The sequence below is a fragment of the Pinus tabuliformis genome, chromosome X (genome assembly GCF_031772625.1).
Source record: "Pinus tabuliformis cultivar Carrire ecotype Pingquan chromosome X, CPIR1, whole genome shotgun sequence".
Taxonomy (NCBI): domain Eukaryota; kingdom Viridiplantae; phylum Streptophyta; class Pinopsida; order Pinales; family Pinaceae; genus Pinus; species Pinus tabuliformis.
This window is the reverse complement of record NC_142308.1, coordinates 143,523,137-143,544,894: the sequence shown is the minus strand read 5'-3', so window position 1 is coordinate 143,544,894 and position 21,758 is coordinate 143,523,137. Positions and strand designations below refer to the sequence as shown.

The window sequence follows — 21,758 nt, the reverse complement described above, 5'->3', positions numbered from 1 at the left end:
CCACTTTCTTGGTGTAGACAGTATTGTCAGAATGACACCTAGAAAAGCCAGATTCTAAAAGAAAGCTATCCATTTTGGCATACCAAGCCCGAGGAGCTTGCTTGAGACCATAAAGGGATTTCTTAAGTCGACATACAAGGCTGGAGTCTGTTTGGATGAAGCCAATGGGTTGTTCCATATAGATTTCTTCATGCAAGTCCCCATGCAAGAAGGCAGATTTAACATCCATCTGATGGACTTCCCATTTTAAAAAGGCAGCAAGGGAAAGAACAAGGCGGATAGAGTTCATTTTGGCAACAGGGGAGAAGGTTTCAGTGTAGTCAATGCCTTCAACCTGTGAAAAGCCCTTAGCAACAAGACGAGCTTTATGTTTATCAACTTTCCCATCTGGTCCATACTTGGTTCTGTAAACCCATTTACATCTAACAAGTTTGCGTCCCTTTGGTAGAGGAACAAGATCCCATGTATCATTTGTCAACAATGAATGATATTCTTCATTCATAGCTGCAGGGCAAAGAGCATACACAGGAATTTACAGGGTAAGTTCCTCAGAAAGAACACCAAAAGGACATGCAAAGAAAACGAACCTTATGGCTCGAAGTTAGCTTTAGCCAAAAAACTAGATATTTAAAAAAAAAAGAACCTTGCGGCTCAAAGTTAGCTTTAGCCGAAAAACTAAATATTTTTCTCAATGTTTCTGATTTTCCGAGATCACACTAAGGTGCAGGGAAAAGAGCATACGCATGAGAAAAATCCTTCCTTTCTGTTTCTGATTTGCCCAGATCGCACAGAGTCGCAGGGCAAAGAGCATACGCAGAAATGAAAGGTATAGATCCGGTTAAAAAAAAGCTAAATAAACCGAAACCGAAATAAGCAGAGAGAAAATAACAGTAAACTGCAAATAAACACTGTATACCTCCAGATCTTAAAAAAGACGCAGCTAGGGCTACCGGAAACCTTTTCGCGTGAAACGAAAGGGGTTCCTCACTGGAACAGATGCTCCGAACACAACAGAGCAGTCCTCTCGGCCCGAAAGCAGTCAGAAACAGCAGATCTAGGAAACAGCAGTCGGATGCAGTTCTACCGGCTTCAGATTTGGATCACCAACGGACGCGGCCCTCAAATAGCTCTGATACCATGTAGGAATTTACAGGGTAAGTTCCTCAGAAAGAACACCAAAAGGACACCGCTCACAACCAGATCACAGATCAATACACCAGTATTTTTGACGTGGTTAAAACCCTCAAAGAGGGAAACAGTCCACGGCCTGCGCCAACGTGGCTACTACAGGCAATTTATTAATCAAAGAATGAAAATTTACATAAGCTTCTCTCATGCACGGATTACCCGAACAATGACCCTCCATGCGCTTTAAATAGAACTCATGGACCAATCGGGTGTCAAGCCACGGATCAAGTGTCGGTAATACCGAGGAGAGAGTGAACCGTCGGATCACTACATATCGTGACCGTCGGATTGTAAGTTACAAAATGTACAACGGTAAAGAAACACACTTTACCTAACTCTATACCTAACTCTACACTAGACCAAGTTGAACTTAACTATATCCTATGTGTCGGAATATCCTAACAAATATATTCATTTTTTTTCAGATTTCTAAACATATAAAGCAATAACAACATGAACTAAACACTTTGGTACATTAATATGAAGAAGGCACTGATATATATGATGTCAAATAGAAATGATACATCAAACTTCAAAGGCGATACCAAATCCTGCTGATCCCTGATAATTGTCCAATCAAGGACTCAAACAAAATAACATCACATATCCTGCTGATCCCTAATAGTGATAATTGTCCAATCAAGGACTCAAACAAAATAACATCACATATATAAAACTTTAAAGTATTTCATCATCATGAGTTATAAACTTATATGTAGCAAAAGTTGCAAAACAAATAAAACTAGCAGCTATCTATCTGAGACCATTGGCCTCTCCCTAGCAGCTTTCTTTCTGTCTTGTTCAACAATTGCTTCACGAGCTTTTTGTGTAACCTTTGCATTAGAAACCATACAAGGCATTGCATCTGCATCATATGCAGAGAGTCTAGCCAGATGGTATTTCAATCATGTAACCCCTCCTGACATCTTGGTCCCACACAAGTTGCATGATATATATGCCTGATTTGCCCCACCAACAGCCTCCCCATACTCCCAAAATGGGTCCAAGGCTTTTGGCATATTTGACATTTGTAGTGAACTAATTCAAACCTAGGGCACAAAAAAAACAAAAAACTGGCATTAAACCCCCCAACACAAAATGAAAAAATAATAAGTAATAACCACCTCATTCAAAAAAAATTACTACATTATTTGCATTTTGCAATGTGAATGAAAAATGGCAATAAGAGGGTGCATAAAAAAGTTGAAAAAAAAAATGAAGCTTGTTGTCCAAATATGGAGAAAACCCTTGCATTGGTTCATGGGCATGAAAATCATAGCAAATGGAAAAAAACAAAGAAACAAAATGTTGGTAGGCAAAGAGGCAATGTTAGATGACTTCTTCCTTTCCTTCAATGTCCACTGAGGTTCCCAAGAGCTATATCCTACATGTTTGTCTGCCATGGATTTTGTCCTTCATGATTCCCATGGTGTTGTCACGAGCTCTTGTTTCTAATGCTTCCATGATGCCATGATGCATCTTATTATCATTGTCATATCTTATAGCACAAGATTTAGGAGCTTATGATAGGACCCTTTTTGTGAGGGATACTATCTTACTCATAGGAGAGATTTGTTACTCCCTCTTTCCTTGGCCCTTTTCTTCAGCTTCCTCCATCTTTTAGTGATATGAGCTTCCAAAATCTTTCTATAGCATTGAATCTTAGCTATACTTATTCTGTCTTGCTTTGCTTGAGGACCAAACTTTTGTGTAGGTCTAAGTGATGTGACCTTCTTTACTACAATTTCAGAGAATATATCTTCTAGTATTTCATATATCTCTCTTTATGTCTCCTCTTTTGGCATGTGAGGACCTTTGAGTGATTTCATACGATTCCTATGAGTCTCTTGATGCATTCAAGCACTGCTTGACCTTTAGAGACCTTTCCATAGACATCAATGACTTCTCTTTTCTATGAGGATTATGACAATCCTCCTTATTCTATGCAAGGACCTTTTTCATGAGGACTATGACTATCCTCCAGTATTTCTATTTCCTTGCAAAAGAAAGTTATTAAACCAAAAATTGATTGAACATGAAAGATACTTACTTGGCATGTGAAGAGGAGATCTTCACCTTGGTACTTCCTTTGCTTGAGCTGCCCATCACTAGTATCCTTTTGTCAAGACTTCCTTGGAGGCCTTCTAGCTCCATGACATTTGTGATTTTGACATCACCGAAACTGCGTTGTGACCTTGAGATCATCTTGACTCCCAATTCATCTTTTAAGGTATTTGAGCACATTGTTGACATGTTAGTGATACTGCTATCCCACAGGTGGACTTTATCACACTCAATGTTCCTCGGAGTGCATCAACAAACACCTGAGTCTGTAATTTATGCCAAGATTGTCTTTTATTTCATAGAGAAGGTTTAGTGATCAAGAAGTGAGGATCCCAGGAATGGTACTGATATACTCCATCAAATTGAACATGAGTTGAGTGCATGATTGTAATCACTGAAGTTGATACTCCATGTACTGTTGTAGACATGTTCCTTTAAACCTTTCAACTTGCTTTTATGTCCTTGAAGACAAATCCTTCTATGTCTCTTTTCTTCCCTTTCTTACACTGCAACCATAGCTATGATACCATGTTGAAGAATTTAGGGCACATGTAGTTAATGAGATTCTTCTTGACTTGATAACTATTTGTGAGGCTTTTTAATTTTCTTATTAGCACAATCTTATCTTTGACACTATTGGAGTGTGTGTTTCTTATTTCATCAAATAGCTATCAAAAAAAGAAAGAGACAAGAACACAAGATGTTGGCATTCTGCCAGGGCCAAAACCTCTCCCTCTTGGAGAGGAAAACCCGCACATAATTCTTCTTATAGAGATTCCAATTGACGAACACCAAGACCATGACCCTTGACTTACTATGCCACTCCAAGACCAAGACACCAATCCTCTTCTTTGTCACTGTTGAAATCATCTTCATCACTGCTGCTTCACTGAGGTCATCATTACAGTAGTACCATTGTTGCACCTTCATCTAGATGATTGCTGCACTTTTACTGAGATCATCACCATGTCAACTAGATCTTTATACTGGCCTTGTCTTCATCGAGATCATGACAATGTTTACATGATTACTTCTATGAGAGTATAGTTGTTACTTAGAATGTATGCCGAGACAGAGAACATTACTGTAGGATCACCAAAGTTCTTATCATAATAGTTATGTCAAGAACGTGACTGTGTCTCTCTTATTGATGTCTTCACCGAGATTGTAACTATATTCTTCTTGCACCGAGATCACAGTTATGTCGAGACTGTGAGAGAGTGTATCCCCTGTCATACCCATCCGAAAGCCATGGTATCTTTCTCCAACCGAGACACTATAATACTCCTTCATTCGAGATTCCTGTAATACTGAACTTGACCGAGATTTCTGAGAGGTATGCGAGATCTTTGAGACTGTGATTACTCACTATAATCACCACCGAAACTTTAGAGACATCCGATTTTTCTTTGCCTGTAATGCGGATACTTTCCACGCCTATATATAGTAGTTAGTCTCCATAAATAAGCTGACATGACCACTGAACTGGTGTGTCATCTTTTATGAGCCGACTTGACAGTTATATGACTTTTCTTCATCGTTTGCTGGCAATCTTCTTCTTTGGAGGATGGTGCTTGTCTTGGAGGACTATTTGACACTAGGTTGACCCATATTCATGCTCAAGAAGAGCTCTTTAACATGACTTTGATTCTTTGACTTTCCTAGACCTATGAAATGAGCAAGAAACTCATTCGAATAATTTACAAAAAATAATATTTCTTTTCTTTGATAAGCACAAAGATCAAAATTACATGTACAAATACCGAACCTAGTTACACTTTTCTTAAACAAGGAGGTGGTGTAATAACTCTATAAAGGCTTCCTTCACGAACTCCAGTAACCCTAGCTTTATCAATGCTAGAGTCTTTTGCCCAAACCAATACTTTTCCATAAAAAAAAGTAGCTTTATCCCCTTTATCTTCTAAACAAGAAATAGAAAGCAAATTCTTTTTCAAACCTGGAACATATAGTATGTTGTTGAGGTGCAACTTCGATCCATTTTCTAGCTTCATGATGTTGATCCCACGCCTCTGATAACATAGCTTTTGTTGTCACCCAATTCCACTGCATGAGAATATGGCTCCTTTAATAGTGTATGAAGTTGTTTACTTTCTCTTGTCATGTGCCTTGATGCTCCACTATCAATGATCCATGCATTGTCATCACTAAGAGAACCTGTAAGATCAACCAAGAACCGTTGACCTTTGACCTTGTTGAATTAGTAGATGACCTTCTTGATCCAGCTTCCAGCAATATTGATACCCATTCTCATGTAGTTTATCAAAGAGGGAGAATCAATGCCAACAAAGTGATCTTCAACTTTTCCTGACCTTAGCTCTGATACCATGTTGAGAAATCAATACAAGTAGATTAGGGTTTGATTCCTCTTTCTTGATAATTACTTGTGAGTTATGTCAACTTCTATTACTTGTTTATTATCTTATCTTTCATCAAGCAATTACCATATTATGTGTGTTTGAAGATCACAAAAACACAAGACACAAGATGTAGGCACTATGCCAGGGCAAAACCCCTCTCGAGGGGAAAACCCAATCAAAAATTCTCTTCCTTCAATAGTATTCTTTAAGACTCTTCAACCTAGACAAAGACCAAACCTTCCCTCCACACCAAGTCAGCCTTCCTAGACCTTTGAACCCTTTGCAACAACACTTCTACCTCAACAACTTACGGCATTAGGCAACAACTGGTAGCAACAACACTTGGAAGACTTCGATCTCCCAAACTAGGTCACGAAACAGAGAGAGAGTAGCTCCAAAACTTCGATTTCTTTCTTCTCCTTAGACTTGACCCAACTCACACTTCCTTTAGACTTCTTTGACCCACTTCGCACTTCTCCAACTTCCTTAGAGATATCGAACTTGCTTGAGATGAGATGCTCCAAATGAATTCAACTTCAAGTGAGGCCGAATTGGTGTCCTTAGGCCGGCTTGATCTCCTTTAGGCAGACTTGCTATGGAGGTTACATAAATTACATTTGACTCAATAATAAACCTTTTTGCATGATTGACTCAATATTAATCCTAGGAGTCCACAATGAAGACTTTGGTTAATATAATGATGACCCAAGCATGAAACCCATGCTTTAAGAAGTCATTGATACAATAATAAAAAATATTTTCTTTATTCTTTTGACGAGTACATTTTAGGATGTAACTCAAATACATTAATGAAGACCGAACTTAGTTACATTTTCCAACAATTTCGAGTTTAGATACATATGGGATGAGGGGATCCTTGATCGATTCTATTAGAATCGTTTGAGCCCTTACTTCCCCTTTCATAAACCTTGCAAGTGCTTGAGCATCTTCTTTTGGAGGTTTGGTTATTGAGCCTTTAACATGTTCCATGACCTCATTTTCAATGAGATTCAGATCTATCCTCTTCTTCCATGCAAGAAAGTTTGAAGCCCTAACCAATTTGTTGCTTTCCTTGCAAAACGACATTTTGACAGATTTAGATGTAGACATAAATATACTTACTTGTGAAGATGCTTCTTCCACTTGCTGCTTCCTTGAATTTGATGATGATATAGATAATAGAGAACTTGTCCTTGATGAAGATAGTTCTCTTCAAGAGTGATCCTTGACTCCAGAGAGAGGGAGATCACTTTAGATCCTTTGATGGTGATGTCTCTGTTGATGATGACTTGATGCTTCTTGGATGATCTTCTTCAAGGATAAGGATTTTCTTTTGAGATGAAATCCTTATTTCAACGAGAGGGAGATTGCCTTAGAAATTTTGATGATGATGACAATGTCCTTGATCTTGCTTCTCTTGGATGAGTAGTCTTCAAGTTACTTTGATTTGTAGATTTCTTCAACTTGAGTAGGGTCTTTGTGGTCTTTAGATGATGACTTGAGGATCCCAAGACTTCTTCTGGTGTAGACTTCTTCTTTGATCTAGGGTTTTGAAACCTTTTGTAGATCTTGACTTCAAGATGATCTTCTAGATTTGTTTTGATTCCCTCCTCGAGATTTGATCCTTGAATGCTTGAGTGTCCCTTGATGAGATGCCCTTTCCTTGTTTTTGTCACCTTAGCTCTGATACCATGTTGAGAAATCTAGGGCATTAGGATTAGGTGATTTCTCTTTGATGATAACTGCTTGTGAATACTTTTTACTTCTTTAGATTAGGTTCTTCTTTTACTTATATTATTATAGTGTTCTTCTTCATCAAACAACTACCAAACCATGAACAATAAAGAGACAAGAGACACAAGATGTAGGTGATCAGCTAAGGCCAAAAACTCTCCAACTTGAGAGGAAAACCCAAAACGAATTCTTCTTCTTATAGAGACTTCAATTGACAAATACCAAGACCAATACCCTTGACACAATAACCTCTCCAAGACTAAGTCACAAGCTTTCTAAGTTTGACTCCTTCTTCCTCGAGTCAACAATGGTCAAACTTCCTCCTTCGCCCACTATCTCGGCTATCCTTCAGATTTTAGCGCCTTGGTTCAAATCTGCAACTCTCCGTCCTTCTTTTGAATCCTTAGTTGCAGTGCTTGACTTAGTTTGATAACTTGACTTGACGAGTATCTTCTTTTCTTCCCTTGATTCGACTTCTAGATGGACTGTATAAGCCTCGGCCCTTTTCTTAGTAGATAACCCTTGACTTCCCCGCACATGTGAAGAGTTTTTGCCCAAAACAGGTCTGCATTATCTCGGCTTCCTTTCCTCCTTTTGTTTGCTTGATGGGAGACATTTTCTCCTAGGATTCTCGCACTTTTCTTCTTCTCTTAGATGCTTATCCAAATTATGTCCTTGAGTGAGGCCGAGCTGCCCTATATATAGTGGCCTTTCCATAAAAAATAAGCCGATTTATGACAAGGCCGACATGCCTTTCTATAATTATCTTTTTGGTTGACATCAAGGTGAGTTTGTGACATGGTTTTGGAGGGTTAACGAATTTTCTTTTACAATGAATTACATGCCCAAATGGGTCTTCAATCCTTGACATTGACTTCACTAGACTTTATGACTTGATGACCAAACCTAATAGCTCACAATGGGAGCTTTAACTAAAAATGAAATTCCTTGATCATGAAACCCATGATTCAAGCATTACAAAAATAATTTTATTTTCTTCTTTACATCAATTACATAAAATCATAATTACACGTCATTATGAAGATCGAACCTAGTTACACTTTTCAACACTCCCTCTTAACTAGGGAGGTATTCATAATTTACACAATGTACTTGGACATTCTTAATCCGAAGAATTCTCATAAGAAGAGTCAATTTGGTAACCCATCTGTATAGCATCATATCATCCAACATTGTCACATAGCAAGGCTTTGACTAACAACTCTATCTCTCCACAAGATTAGAGCTCAATGCTGGCAAGACCAATGATGTATAAACACCCTCATCATTGTCTTTCTTAGAACATACCCCACCCAGGTTCTCCTAGTGTATGTTCCACCAGGACTAATCTTACTTGGATTCCCAGTCCTCAAAGCATATCGGTCCTCTACGACTACTCTTATCTTGGATGCCCTAACTTATCCTCAAAGTGTATCGGATGCCAGATGTTTACCCAATCCTCCATTCTATATTCCTAACTGAAGCCAAGAATGATGTGTCTATCTCTCCCTCTCAACTTAGGGAGGACATACCCATTCCACTAAAGGAATGTACCCAAGCTCCCTCTTAACTAGGGACTTGACCAAGCTCCCTCTTGACCAGGGACTTGCTTTCAGCAACTCTTTAGGTGGAGATCATGGGACAACCAGCTGCTTGTAGAACTCCTTCCTTTGATGTCATGAATTTCTTCTTTGTCATAGAGTCTACATCTTTTGGGACTTCTTCGTAGGGCACAAACCATCCATCACTTTCATCCATGAGTCATGTCATCATTTCTTTCATTGGAAAGTGATCCATTAGTCCATATTTGGCCTTCCTTCATGTCATGTTGCCTTTTTCATATCATGTTTCTTTAAGGACCTTTCATCCTGCCACATGATTGTTAGTTGCAGAAGACTTCCATAGTTCTTCCCTTAGCAACCTTGCATAAGCCCATCCAAATATCATTCAAAAATAAGAAATGAACATTAAATCAAAATTACCTTTATTATGGTCTTTCATCATGACATCTTTTTGTTTGCATAAGCATCCGACATACATATTGACACATCTCCAAAAGATATATACTGTCAAGGGTCTCTTTCTTTTTCAGACTTCATCAGGGTCTTCATATCTTTTAATGGAGATATCATAGTCAATTTTTTTAGTACTTAGATGTTGATCGCCTCTTCCATAGTTGCATATTTCATGATCTCTTCCTTTCTTTCTTCACACATTTCTTTTCCAGGAACTTCCAATCAAAGTTCCTCCAATTTTCGTTAACCACCTCATATTTCATATGAGGACATATTATGTTGATTTCATCTAGTTGACGTGTGACCCATGATTTCCAGCATCCTTTCAAAGGAAGAGATCCTTTCTTTTGATCATGCTCTCGAGGTAAAGCATTTACCTATGTTACCTGCAACCATATGACATGACTCGACATTATCAAATACAAGCATACATACCTCATTTTACTTTAGGTCATCTAGACTTCCTTCAGTAACTTCCTTGATTGAAAGATCTTCAATTCCCTGATCTGTTTAACTTTTTTTTGACTTCATACCATCCTTCCATGAATTCCTACAAGTTGGAATTCTTGATGAAACACTTGCTTCCTTTTGATTGGTGAACCTTCCGATGAAGATTCCAACAGAGGATCTTGAGTATCCTCATCTAGCAGATGTTTCCTTTTAACTAATGTATGATGAGCTTTGTACTAGATGACTTTTTCTTTTTCCATAAGTACCACTTATGCTTCTAATGAGGTTACCAAGAGCTATATCCTTCCATAGGTGATTGCCATAGACTTCTATTTCAGCTATCTTTCATGCTTCTCTATGATGATGTCACAAGCTCTTGCTTTTAATGCTTCTATGATGCCATGATATATCCTATCATTCTTTCTTAATGACTCATGATAGTCATATCTTACAACAGAAAACTTGAAACAGAAACTTGAAAAGAACTAGGCAAGGAAGACTATCTCAATCATAGTAGAGATATTTTACTTATTCCTTGAATTTCTTCTTTTCATCTTCCTCCACTTCTTCGGCAATATGAGCTTCTTCTCTACCTCTTTTATTATTGTCCTTCTTGAACTTAGGACAATCTCTCTTGTAATGCCCATATTCTTGACATCCATAGCATTGAACCTTTTCCATGTTCTTTCTTTTTTGAGGACCAAATTTCCCAAACTTCCCTTTTCTCTTTCCCATAGCAGCATATGCTTGAGTTTGCTCATTTGATCCTACATCAATTTTTCTCCCTTCAGCCTTGTTTATTCAATCTTGCATAGTGACCATAGATCCTTGAATGGAGTAGCTTCTTTCTTTCCATAAATGCTTGAAGTAAAGTTACCCCATTCCTTTGGTAGTGCATTTAGTACTACGGTGGTCATCTCTTTGTCAGACATTATTTCTCCTAGATCTTGAAGTTGATCCCTTATTTCAGATATCCTCATAAAGTATGAGGCTATTCCTTCTTCTTTTGATATCCTTAGCTTGTAGAGTTCTTTCCTTAATGAGATAACTTCTCCTACAGTGCTTACGGAAAACAACTCTACCAGTTTGTCATATATTTCTTTTGAAGTTTCGAGTTTAGATACATATGGGATGAGGGGATCCTTGATGGATTCTATGAGAATCCTTTGAGCCCTTACTTCCCCTTTCATAAACCTTGCAAGTGCTTGAGCATCTTCTTTTGGAGGTTTGGTGATTGAGCCTTTAACATGTTCCATGACCTCATTTTCAATGAGATTTAGATATGTCCTCTTCTTCCATGCAAGAAAGTTCGAAAACCCAACCAATTTATTGCTTTCCTTGCAAAAAGGCATTTTGACAGATTCATATGTAGACATAAATATACTTACTTGTGAAGATGCTTCTTCCACTTGCTGCTTCCTTGAATTTGATGATGATATAGATAATAGAAAACTTCTCCTTGATGAAGATAGTTCTCTTCAAGAGTGATCCTTGACTCCACAGAGAGGGAGGTCACTTTAGATCCTTTGATGGTGATATCTTTATTGATGATGACTTGATGCTTCTTGGATAATCTTCTTCAAGGATAAGGATTTTTTTTAAATGAAATCCTTATTTCAACGAGAGGGAGATTGCCTTAGAACTTTTGATGATGATGACAATGTCCTTGATCTTGCTTCTCTTGGATGAGTAGTCTTCAAGTTACTTTGATTTGTAGATTTCTTCAACTTTAGCAGGTTTTTGTGGTCTTTAGATGATGACTTGAGGATCCCAAGACTTCTTTTGGTGTAGACTTCTTCTTTAATCTAAGGTTTTGACACCTTTTGTAGATGTTGACTTCAAGATGATCTTCTATATTTGTTTTGATGCCCTCCTCGAGATTTAGTCCTTGAATGCTTGAGCATCCCTTGATGAGATGCCCTTTCCTTGTTTTTGTCATCTTAGCTCTGATAACATGTTGAGAAATCAAGGGAATTAGGATTAGGTGATTTCTCTTTGATAATAACTGCTTGTGAATATCTTTTACTTCTTTGGATTAGGTACTTCTTTTACTTATATTATTATAGTGTTCTTCTTCATCAAACAACTACTAAACCATGAATAATAAAGAGACAAGAGACACAAGATGTAGACGATCAACCAGGGCCAAAATCTCTCCAACTTGAGAGGATAACCCAGAACGAATTCTTCTTCTTATAGAGACTTCAATTGACGAATGCCAATACCAATACCCTTGACACAACCTTTCCAAGACTAAGTCACAAGCTTTCTAAGTTTGACTCCTTCTTCCTTGAGTCAACAATGGTCAAACTTCCTCCTTCTCCCACTTTCTCGGCTATCCTTTAGATTTCGGTCCCTTGGTTCAGATCTGCAACTCTCAGTGCTTCTTTAGAAACCTTAGTTGCAGTACTTGACTTAGTTTGATATCTTGATCTCCATCGCTTCGATAGAAGGACTTCCTCCTGTAACTCGGCTTGATGAGTATCTTCTTTTCTTCCTTGATTCAACTTCTAGATGGACTGTATAAGCCTTGTCCCTTTTCTTCAGTAGATAACCCTTGATTTCCTCGCACGTGTGAAGAGTTTTTGCCCAAAACAGGTCTGAATTACCTTGGCTTCCTTTCCTCCTTTTGTTTGCTTGATGGGAGACTTTTTCTCCTAGGCTTATTGCACTTTTCTTCTTCTCTTAGATGCTTGACCGAATTCTGTCCTTGAGTGAGGGCGAGCTGCTCTATATAAAGTGGTCTGTCCATAAAAAATAAGTCGACTTCTCCTTATGACAAGGCCGACATGCCTTTCTAGAATTATCATTTAGGCTGACTTCAAGGTGAGCTTGTGACATGGTCTTGGAGGGTTAACAAATTTTCTTTTACAATGAATTACATGCCCAAATGGGTCTTCAATCCTTGACATTGACTTCACTAGACTTTATGACAAGATGACCAAACCTAATAGCTCACAATGGGAGCTTTAACTAAAAATAAAATTCCTTGATCATGAAACCCATGATTCAAGCATTACAAAAATAATTTTATTTTCTTCTTTACATCAATTACATGAAATCATAATTACACGTCATTCTTAAGACCGAACCTAGTTACACTTTTCAACAATTAGATCTCCACCCTTGATCAAGGAGAGCTGAGATTTAATCTCAGCACTTGATGCTAGTGATAGGGCTTCTCCTCATTATGAGACTTGAAAAGGAGGAAAAAAACATTGACAATTCATTTTTCATGTGCAAGTGTTGGAGAAAAAGAAAAGGAGAAGATGCTGAGATAGCCATTCATTCAAGCAGAGAATTCAAACAGCAGCAAGGAGAGACATCAGCGGGCCCACACCCCAAGGTTGGAAGAGAGGCATGCAGAGCAAGGTGTAGTAGTCCTTCAGACACCATGAGTTTCGAGGGGATGAAGTGCAGCGTCAGCACATAAATCGAGGCAAGTACAAGCTTGAATTTCAAGGGTTGAGGCTATTGGCATTATGATGCATGTGTTGTACTTGATGGCAACCTACTTTCAGCAGAACAACTCACTTGTATATGGTAACTAGATAAATATACGTAACTATAATCTACGGGAGAGATATCAGATGGGACAGAATGCATGGCAGTTGTATTTACAGATGTGACAAAATGCAGGGCAGTTCAAAGGAATCATTTCATAAGTAATATGGAAAATTACAGTGTATCAGGTCTATTCAGAGGTAACAGGGCACTGGTACAAAAGAATAGGCAGATGGAACTGAGGTCTACTGATCAGAATAAAGAAGGTAAAGGAAAAGGTTGATGTAAAGCAGTTTAAGAAGTACAAGCAGGTCCACTTAGTCAAAATAGCGTATACATGTTGGTCCATAGAACAAAAAGAGCATATATGTATACACGCATTCCCACAAGAGGAAAAGCACGTACATGTTGGAAAACTAAAGTTTTTGGTCCGAGGTATTTGGTCCAAGGTATTTTTGACCCTAGGTATTTGGTCCAAGCTATTGGTCCTAAGTGGTTTTGATCTGAGGTATTGACAAAAGATCTAAGTATATAAGGAGGAGAAGATCAAAGGGCTAAGCGCACAAGCAATGAATATCTTATGAAGTGTTGGATCAAAACAAATGTGCAAGTGAATAAGATTCTAAAGAATACTTCTATCTAAAGTATATTTTATGTTGCAGGGTTATGTTTGGGACTAGATCTGAAATATTTATGTGCACCTTGAGTTCAATATTGGATCAGGATCATGAGACATGAAATGACTTATTCTTGAATGATCTGATATTGGTTGAGACTAGATCTGATGTTTTGCATCTGTTTTATTTGTTATCTATCATGATCTGAGTTTGTCTGAAGTCTGGAATTGCAGCGAAGTTCTGAGTCAATATTTGCAAATTTGTACACAGGTTCGTCTCGGAAAAAGAGCGTATACACGCAGGTTTTGTTCTTTCAAGTAGTGTATACAAAAGAAAGGCTTGAGGTTCAGAGATGACTGATCTATCGGATCAGTATTGCTGATTTGTTGTTGCTGCTATTTTACTGTTGTCTGCCAATGAAGTCTTCTTAGATTTGAAAGTAAATTTGAATGCATAAGGAGATTGATATTTGATTGATTGTATAAGTGAGAAGAAGTGTTTTCTGTTCCCTGCCTTTGTAAAGTTTTGTAAGTTGACAGTAGATGTTCAGTACACTGCTGGTTGGTACAGTTTGTGATTCAGAGATTTTATGATTCAGAATCTTTAGAGGTATACATAGGTTGGGCTGAAGGAAGTAGTGTATACATGCAGGTTTTCTTCATTGAAGTAGCGTATACAGTCTAACACATGAATTTTTGAGGTTTCAGTTGGTTCTGAATGTTGATACAGGTTTCTGGTTTCAGCACAGTGTTTTGATGACAATGATCTAATTGTTTCAGATTAACTACATGTTGGTTCATGAAGTTTGAGTTTCTAAATTTTTGATGGGTTATTGATGAGTCAAGGTCTTCATATGTCTTGATATGTGCCAAGAGCATCCAGTCTGAAAATTCATGAAACGTGGTCCCTGGTGGAAGAGTGGAGTTTTCTGTAGGTTGGCACCTACGTACTAGTAAACATATTGGCTAGTACAAGAGCTAGGGGGTTGTAGCTCCCTTCCAGTAGAAGCTGGAGAATGAGAGAAGGTTGTAACCTTCTACAGGTAGAAGCCTGTGTACTGGTATGAGTCTGCACCAGTACAAGATTGTAAACAGATTTTCTTATTATTAAAAGAAGACAGAGACGACAGCAGCAGGTGGTTTTCACCCACATTGGGTTTCCACCTTAAATCTTGGTGTTCATGTGTGTTGCTTATGTGTGATGGTTTATTCTATTATTACTGCACATGGTTACTGTTTAATGTTTAATAAAGCACTGATGCACTGATTAAATATCAACATATGATGAATTAACTGAATCATAAGTTCACTGGATATACGCTGGTTGCCTTAAGAACAGTTGCGTGCACATGCGAGTTCCCTTCACTAAGGCATGATTATCGAGAAGGCATGATTTTCAAGGCAGAAAATCTGTTTGACAGTGCTGTTCTGTGGCATGAATTTTGAGGAGGAAATTCTGGGAAGAGGGTGCAAATTTCGAGGCAGAAACAGTCAGCTGTGGCACGAAATTTGGGGGGGGGGGTCAAGTCTGACCTGTGGCACGAATTTCCAAATCTGGGAAGTCTTAACAGTAGCACAAATTCCAAGTAGCGATTGCGGACACTGACATGGGTTTCAAGGACTGGCATGATTTCCTTGACATCAGCAGGGAGAGATATGTACCCTATGTTATGCATTTAATGCTGTGAAAATTATCTGAGATTAAAGGAAAATAAAATCCCTCTTGTAACTGGTTTTCCCCTCTGGGGTTTTCCAGGGTCGTGTTGACTGAAAATAAATGTCCAAATTTTTATGTGCATGCTTGTGAATTTCTTATCAGTGGAAAGTGAATGTGAATGTAGTGGTACCCGTTTAGTGTTTCTCTTGAATTTTATATTCATGTTTAAATGTGCAATGAACACGGGGTTTGGGCATTAAACATGATGAGCAAAACAAACTGAAACTGGCGTGGGCTACAGGACACAATTTTTCTACACTAATCAATGACATTTAAGGAGGTTTGGAAATAAATTTCTAATGTAAGCTTGTATTAGGCTTTTTCTACACTAATCAATGACATTTAAGGAGGTTTGGAAATAAATTTCTAATGTAAGCTTGTATCAGGCATTTCCAAGCCTCAACACATTATTGGAAGTACTCCTAAATAAGTTCTGCGCTTACAGTGTTGGTTGTAATACAGCATAGACTATACGATACAATCTAGGATTGTTGTATTGTTATAACTTGACAACTTGTTGACTATGGCATTGTAAGTTTGTGCTTTAATTTTTTTTCCTTTTTAGTTTTTTCCAATCTTTTAAATTTGTAATTGTTTTTTTATGGAATAATGCAGTGTTGATGCGGTGTCTGATCGGGATTTTCTACTGGAGTTTCTTTCAGCTAACTCCATTATTGCTATCCATCTTTCCCGGCTTGCTGAGGAGTGGGTCATATGGGCAACTGAGGAATTTGGATTTCTCATACCAAGTGATGCAGTCTCCACAGGCAGCAGCATAATGCCTCAGAAAAAGAATCCAGATCCTATGGAACTTGTCCGTGGAAAATCTGCCAGAGTGATTGGAGACTTGACTACTTTGTTAGTACTTTGCAAAGGACTGCCCCAGGCTTACAACCGTGACCTACAGGTAAGCTTTGTTATTCTCGTGTTTTGTGCTTTAATGAATTTGAATGGTGCTCCCTCTGCTGCACAGATGCACGAAAATTATATTAGTGTAAGTTCGAGTTTGGTAGTACAATAAAGCCTTGTATCTGTAACTGCTGGGAACTCTGATCACATGAGATTTTGTCTGGCAAATGATACACCTCTGTTATATATATTACTGTATATCTCAAGATATCATCCCAATGGTCGTCATTTTTTAATTATTAATATTTAACAATTTCAATGAATGAGATATTTTCATGTTAACAGTTATAAACTTACATGTTTCCCATTAGTCGTAGTTCAGTCATAATCATGCTTTTCTCTGCATTCATGATTAGTTTCTCATAAGATACATTTAGTATGTTTATGTTGTTGCATCATCACTAAGGTATCTGAAGTGCTGTGATATCTTTCTAGTTTCTCCATTTAGTATGTGTAGTCTGTTTGAGACTCTTCATCAGAAATTCTGTCACATGAAATGTAGTAGTGGGATGGATCCTTGGATGGAAACAATTGGTAGTGCATGTCATTTAATGTTCAATGGGGCATGTCTTAACCTCTGTAGTTTTTTTCTTTTAGGAAGGAGAGTAATGTGAAAAGAATAAGCAACAAACAGGATAAGGGAAGGTGCCTAACTTCAAAAATTTTAAATGAAATGGATAGCCTTTTGTAGGGTAACATCTCATGGCTCTAGATTAATGGACTTTCATGCTCTCAGGAGGACAAGGAACCCTTATTTGACAGCGTGGAAACAATTGTAGCAATGCTCGAGGTAACAACTGAATTTGCACAAAATATTACTTTCAATCAGAAGCGCATCTCTAGATCTCTACCTGCTGGACATCTGGATGCCACAACAATGGCTGACTACCTTGTACACAAGGTTATAGAAGAATCTTCCCTTCTGCTCACATTTTCATTATGTCCTTTAGCAAATGGCATGCACTTCACTGTTTCTTGGAGCCATTTTACTGTGCTTCTGAAATCTTTGCAGCATTTCCATCAGATATGTTGAAATATAACAAATTACATGTATAAAGTAGGATATGGAGTATAGAATTCAACATGTCATTCAGGAGTTTCTAAATTTTGTTTTAGTGTTTTGATGTATTGCTTCCTGTGTGCATTCTTATATTCACAGGGTACACCTTTCCGAACATCTCATGATATTGTGGGAAAAGCTGTAGCTCTAAGTCTCACAAAAGAATGCCAACTTTCAGAACTCTCTCTACATGAACTACAACATATCGATCCAATATTTGAAGATGACGTTTATGATTTTCTTGGCGTAGAGAATTCAATCAAAAAGTTCTGCTCCTATGGATCCACTGGCTCTGACTGTGTGTCTGAGCAAATTAATTTCTGGTCTCACAAGCTAAATTTAAACAAATCAGTGAATGCTTGAGGGATCTCTCTCAACTTTTGTTGATCAGTGGAATGCCAATGCTCGGTGATCCCTCTAAATGAACTAGGACAAATACATCCAGTGTCTGAAGAGATGTTGACAAATATCATGGTGTGGGATTTTTATCAGAAGTTTTGTCCAGAGCTATTAGATGACCTGTTGCAAAAACTATCTTCCTGGTGTTTAAGGAAGATATTTACAATTATCTTGCATAGGAAATCAATCTGAAGTTCTGTTCTTAGTACCTAATCCAATGGCATTGGATCTATGTCCAAGCAAATTATTTTCTGATGTAATAAAATTGATTTGAACAAGATGAGAGAAGAGAATGCATGGGAATATTTATTTCCGGAATCGGATATTGTCTGCTTAAAGTTCTTCAGCATATTTTTTTGTTATTATTACATTGTTTCACTTGCACTGTTGCATTATTGTCCTGCTAGTTTTGTTTTACACTTTTTTCTCTTCCAATATAGAAACTGCAGCAATAATTTTTGTTGTCTGCTTTCCAAATTAATGTTAAGAGGGGAAAACAGGAATGCTAACATTCTCTCAACTGAAGGGTACTTTTATGCTTGAAGATAACAAACTTGAGAGTCCAGCTGGTGTCAATTACGTGTGCTGAACATGTAAAGCTAAATATACCTGGAATGGGAAATGGATATAAGCTATGCAAATGGTAAGAAATTCAGAGACAGCATTTTTAAAATTTTATTATGGGAAATTGGTATATCGATGTATAGATGTATGAGTAGGAATTATTTCTATATGCATAGTGTGCATGGCATGGGAAAGAACCCTCGTATGCTTTTTCCTTTAACTGCTACTTCTTTATTGTTTTACTGTTTTCTTTTAAAGTATTTTCAGATTTTACAGTGTAGTGCTTACTCGTGCCTCATAAAAAGAAAATGTTTTTTCAGTTGTAAATGGCATAAACTTATTGGAATCTGCTGGGAAACGTGTAAGAAACTTCTCTTCAGATGTTTCTGTACTGGGAACTTTTGGGAAATATTTCCTGTAAAGAAAGAAGCCCATGGTTAGATGCTTCACTTACATAGATGTAAAGAGAGTGTAGATGGTGCTTTGATGACAAAAAAGACTCAAATTGTTGCAGACTGTGGGAAAAGAATTGATAATTATACCTTTATTTTCCCATAAATTGATAAACATTCACCAAATTGCAAAACCTGTGGAATTTTCAATGATTTTCAAGAAGGGGAGAAATTGAATGTTTTCTTGTTGAAAATTTCACATTTTCATGGTTTTGGCTATTTTTCGTAGGCAACAATTGTCAATATCAAGGCATAATTTCTTCTTTTCTATTAACATGTTTCTTAGTGATGTTACTGCGGTGTTTTCATGCACCAACAAGAGAATTTATTGTGTGAGGCCAGTTACTATGTGTGGATATTTGAATGCTAACATTTCGATTATGAGAATGCCAAATATTTGTATTTTATGGTGCAGTATCTTCTTTTTCTTATTTATCATGTTTGTTTTGTCCACTGTTTTTTACTATATGTTGGCCTCACCATTCTGTCATTGGTATACATATTGGACCATAGTGCAAAAGTTTATAACACAAAAAAAGTGGTTGAGAATTTGGGCTCCCTGTTCTAGATTTTCTGTGGCCTTGGAACTGTTTTAGAGCAGTTTAAATATAGTTTATTGGACTTGATCACCATGGATGCCTCTAGACAAAAGACAATCCCTGAAGAGTTTCCCTGTCCCAGAAATGTGGGAAGCATGGGAACACACCCCCATGTAACAGTGACAATATCAAGGCATAATTTTTTCTTCTTTTTTCTTTTTTCATTAGCATGTTTTCTAGTGATGGTACCATGGCATTTTCATGCATCAACAAGAGAAACGAACTTGTGTGATACTTGTTACCATAAAATCTAGCAGGCCTAGTGGAAAGCCACACTACGAAACCTAGGTCTAATGGCAACAAGAGATTAACCATCACTCTCACTTTGATGACATCTCTTCACCTATTTATTGGTGGATGTTATCCCCACAAGGGAGGCTTCCCTAAAGAAATCACTAAACAAGATCTTCAACAAACAAGGGCTCAAGAGCGACATAAGGTCTAATATATAGGGAGGAAGGTGTTGGCAAGGCCTTGATGGCTGTGATAAGAGATAAAAGCAATCAAACACACTCTCCACCAATTCCAATAGACAAGAAGAGGGATGCTATAAACTAGGGTTTTCAACAAACAAGCTCTCAAGGGTGACATAAATTCTAATAGATAGGGAGGAAGGTGTTGCCAAGGCCGTGATGGCTGTGATAAGAGATAAAAGCAATCAAGCATACTTTCCACCAATTCCAATAGACAAGAAGAGGGCTGCTATAAACTAGGGTTTTGTTTATAGGCAAGTTTACAATATGCAAAAGCATATATCAGCTAAGAAATAGACTCTAAGAGTTAGATTCAATAAAGTATCAAAGGCTATGAAGGGGTGAGCTAGGAAAAAGGAAATTTTTGGAGTTTTTAATGGTTTAAGATGCATAAAATAACAAACTAAACCTAATGTGAATCCTAATTTGGGAATAAAAATGCAACAAATGCTAGATTTTTCCCTTTTAATTTATTCAATGCATTTTTTTATCAATATAATAATGACAGATGCAAATTTACCATAACATGTGAAGTTAAACCAAACCCTAACCCTAGCTATCAAGAATTTAGAAAGAAGGAGAAATTTAAGGATGGTCACCGCAAGTAGACTAGTTCTTTCTCTCATTTAGGCAATGGAGTCAATCAAGGCAATGTCCACGATAGAGGGCCTTGGATGAAGAGGGTGGAAGTATTCTCTTAGAAACCCTAGTGACTTCACTATATGGGAGTTTTAAGGTCAAAAGATGCATAAACAAAGTTCCTTTGATAGATTATTTCCAAACAAATTTTACATACCATAAACAGTGAAGATTTCAAGAAAGATATTACACTTTTTAATATGGCACAAACAGAAATTCAGAGATCTTGTGTTAAAATTTGACAGCTCAAGGATGAATTTCTCCCAGAAAAAATCATACCTTTCAGTTCTGTTTGAACCATCTATAATAAAATTCCATTTCCAACAATTCTAATATGACTTTCCAAAAATAGTAAGTCACGTCTCAATTTGGAAGTGACTTTCAAAAAATAGAAAGTCATGTCTAAATGATCAAGGATGATCTCGACATGTGGAATCCACTTTAAAATCAAATCGATCATGATTATATAAGACAAAGATTAATATTTTTATCCTTACTAATAGTATTATTATTATTATAGTATTATTCATAAAGTAGTCTAAAGTCATTCACTTTTAATGGATTAATAAAAACAAATTTTCTCATGCAATAAGTAAATTAGATTGAGAATCTCTTGGAATAAAATAGTAACTCCACACTTAAGAGAATGTAACTCTCCTTCTCTAATTCAATGTATGGCAAAAGTGTAACTCCTCATTAAATGCACTTGTAGCTCATTCATTCAATTCGATTTGTAACTCTTATCAAATATTCTTTCATGTTGAAGTGTAACTCTCTCTACCTATTTCGAATTGTAACTTCTCAAGACAAATGTACCTCTCTCTAGTCTTGGGATGAGTTACACTTTTCCTTACATAACTCTTCTCTCATGGAATTTGATTCTCCAAATATTGGCTCAAGACATGAATTCATTTTGTAACTCTTCTCTTTTCTCATCTATTTAAGCAAGAGCAAGTGAGAGTTGAGAGTAGCATATTTATTGTAAAGGAGAGCTAGT

The 21,758-nt window shown here is 37.3% G+C and overlaps 1 protein-coding gene across 1 annotated transcript in view; it reads left to right on the top strand.

Annotated features, from left to right (window-relative positions):
• LOC149138866 (L-Aspartase-like family protein) overlaps positions 1-18,418 on the top strand; it is a 228,822-nt gene extending 210,404 nt beyond the window's left edge. The window contains exons 5-7 of the mRNA XM_089447555.1: positions 16,282-16,573; positions 17,312-17,476; positions 17,735-18,418. Of these exons, the coding sequence (XP_089303681.1) occupies positions 16,282-16,573; positions 17,312-17,476; positions 17,735-17,998 (721 nt within the window). The 3' untranslated portion in view covers positions 17,999-18,418. The remainder of the gene's footprint in view (positions 1-16,281; positions 16,574-17,311; positions 17,477-17,734) is intronic.
• The last annotated feature ends 3,340 nt before the right edge of the window (positions 18,419-21,758 follow it).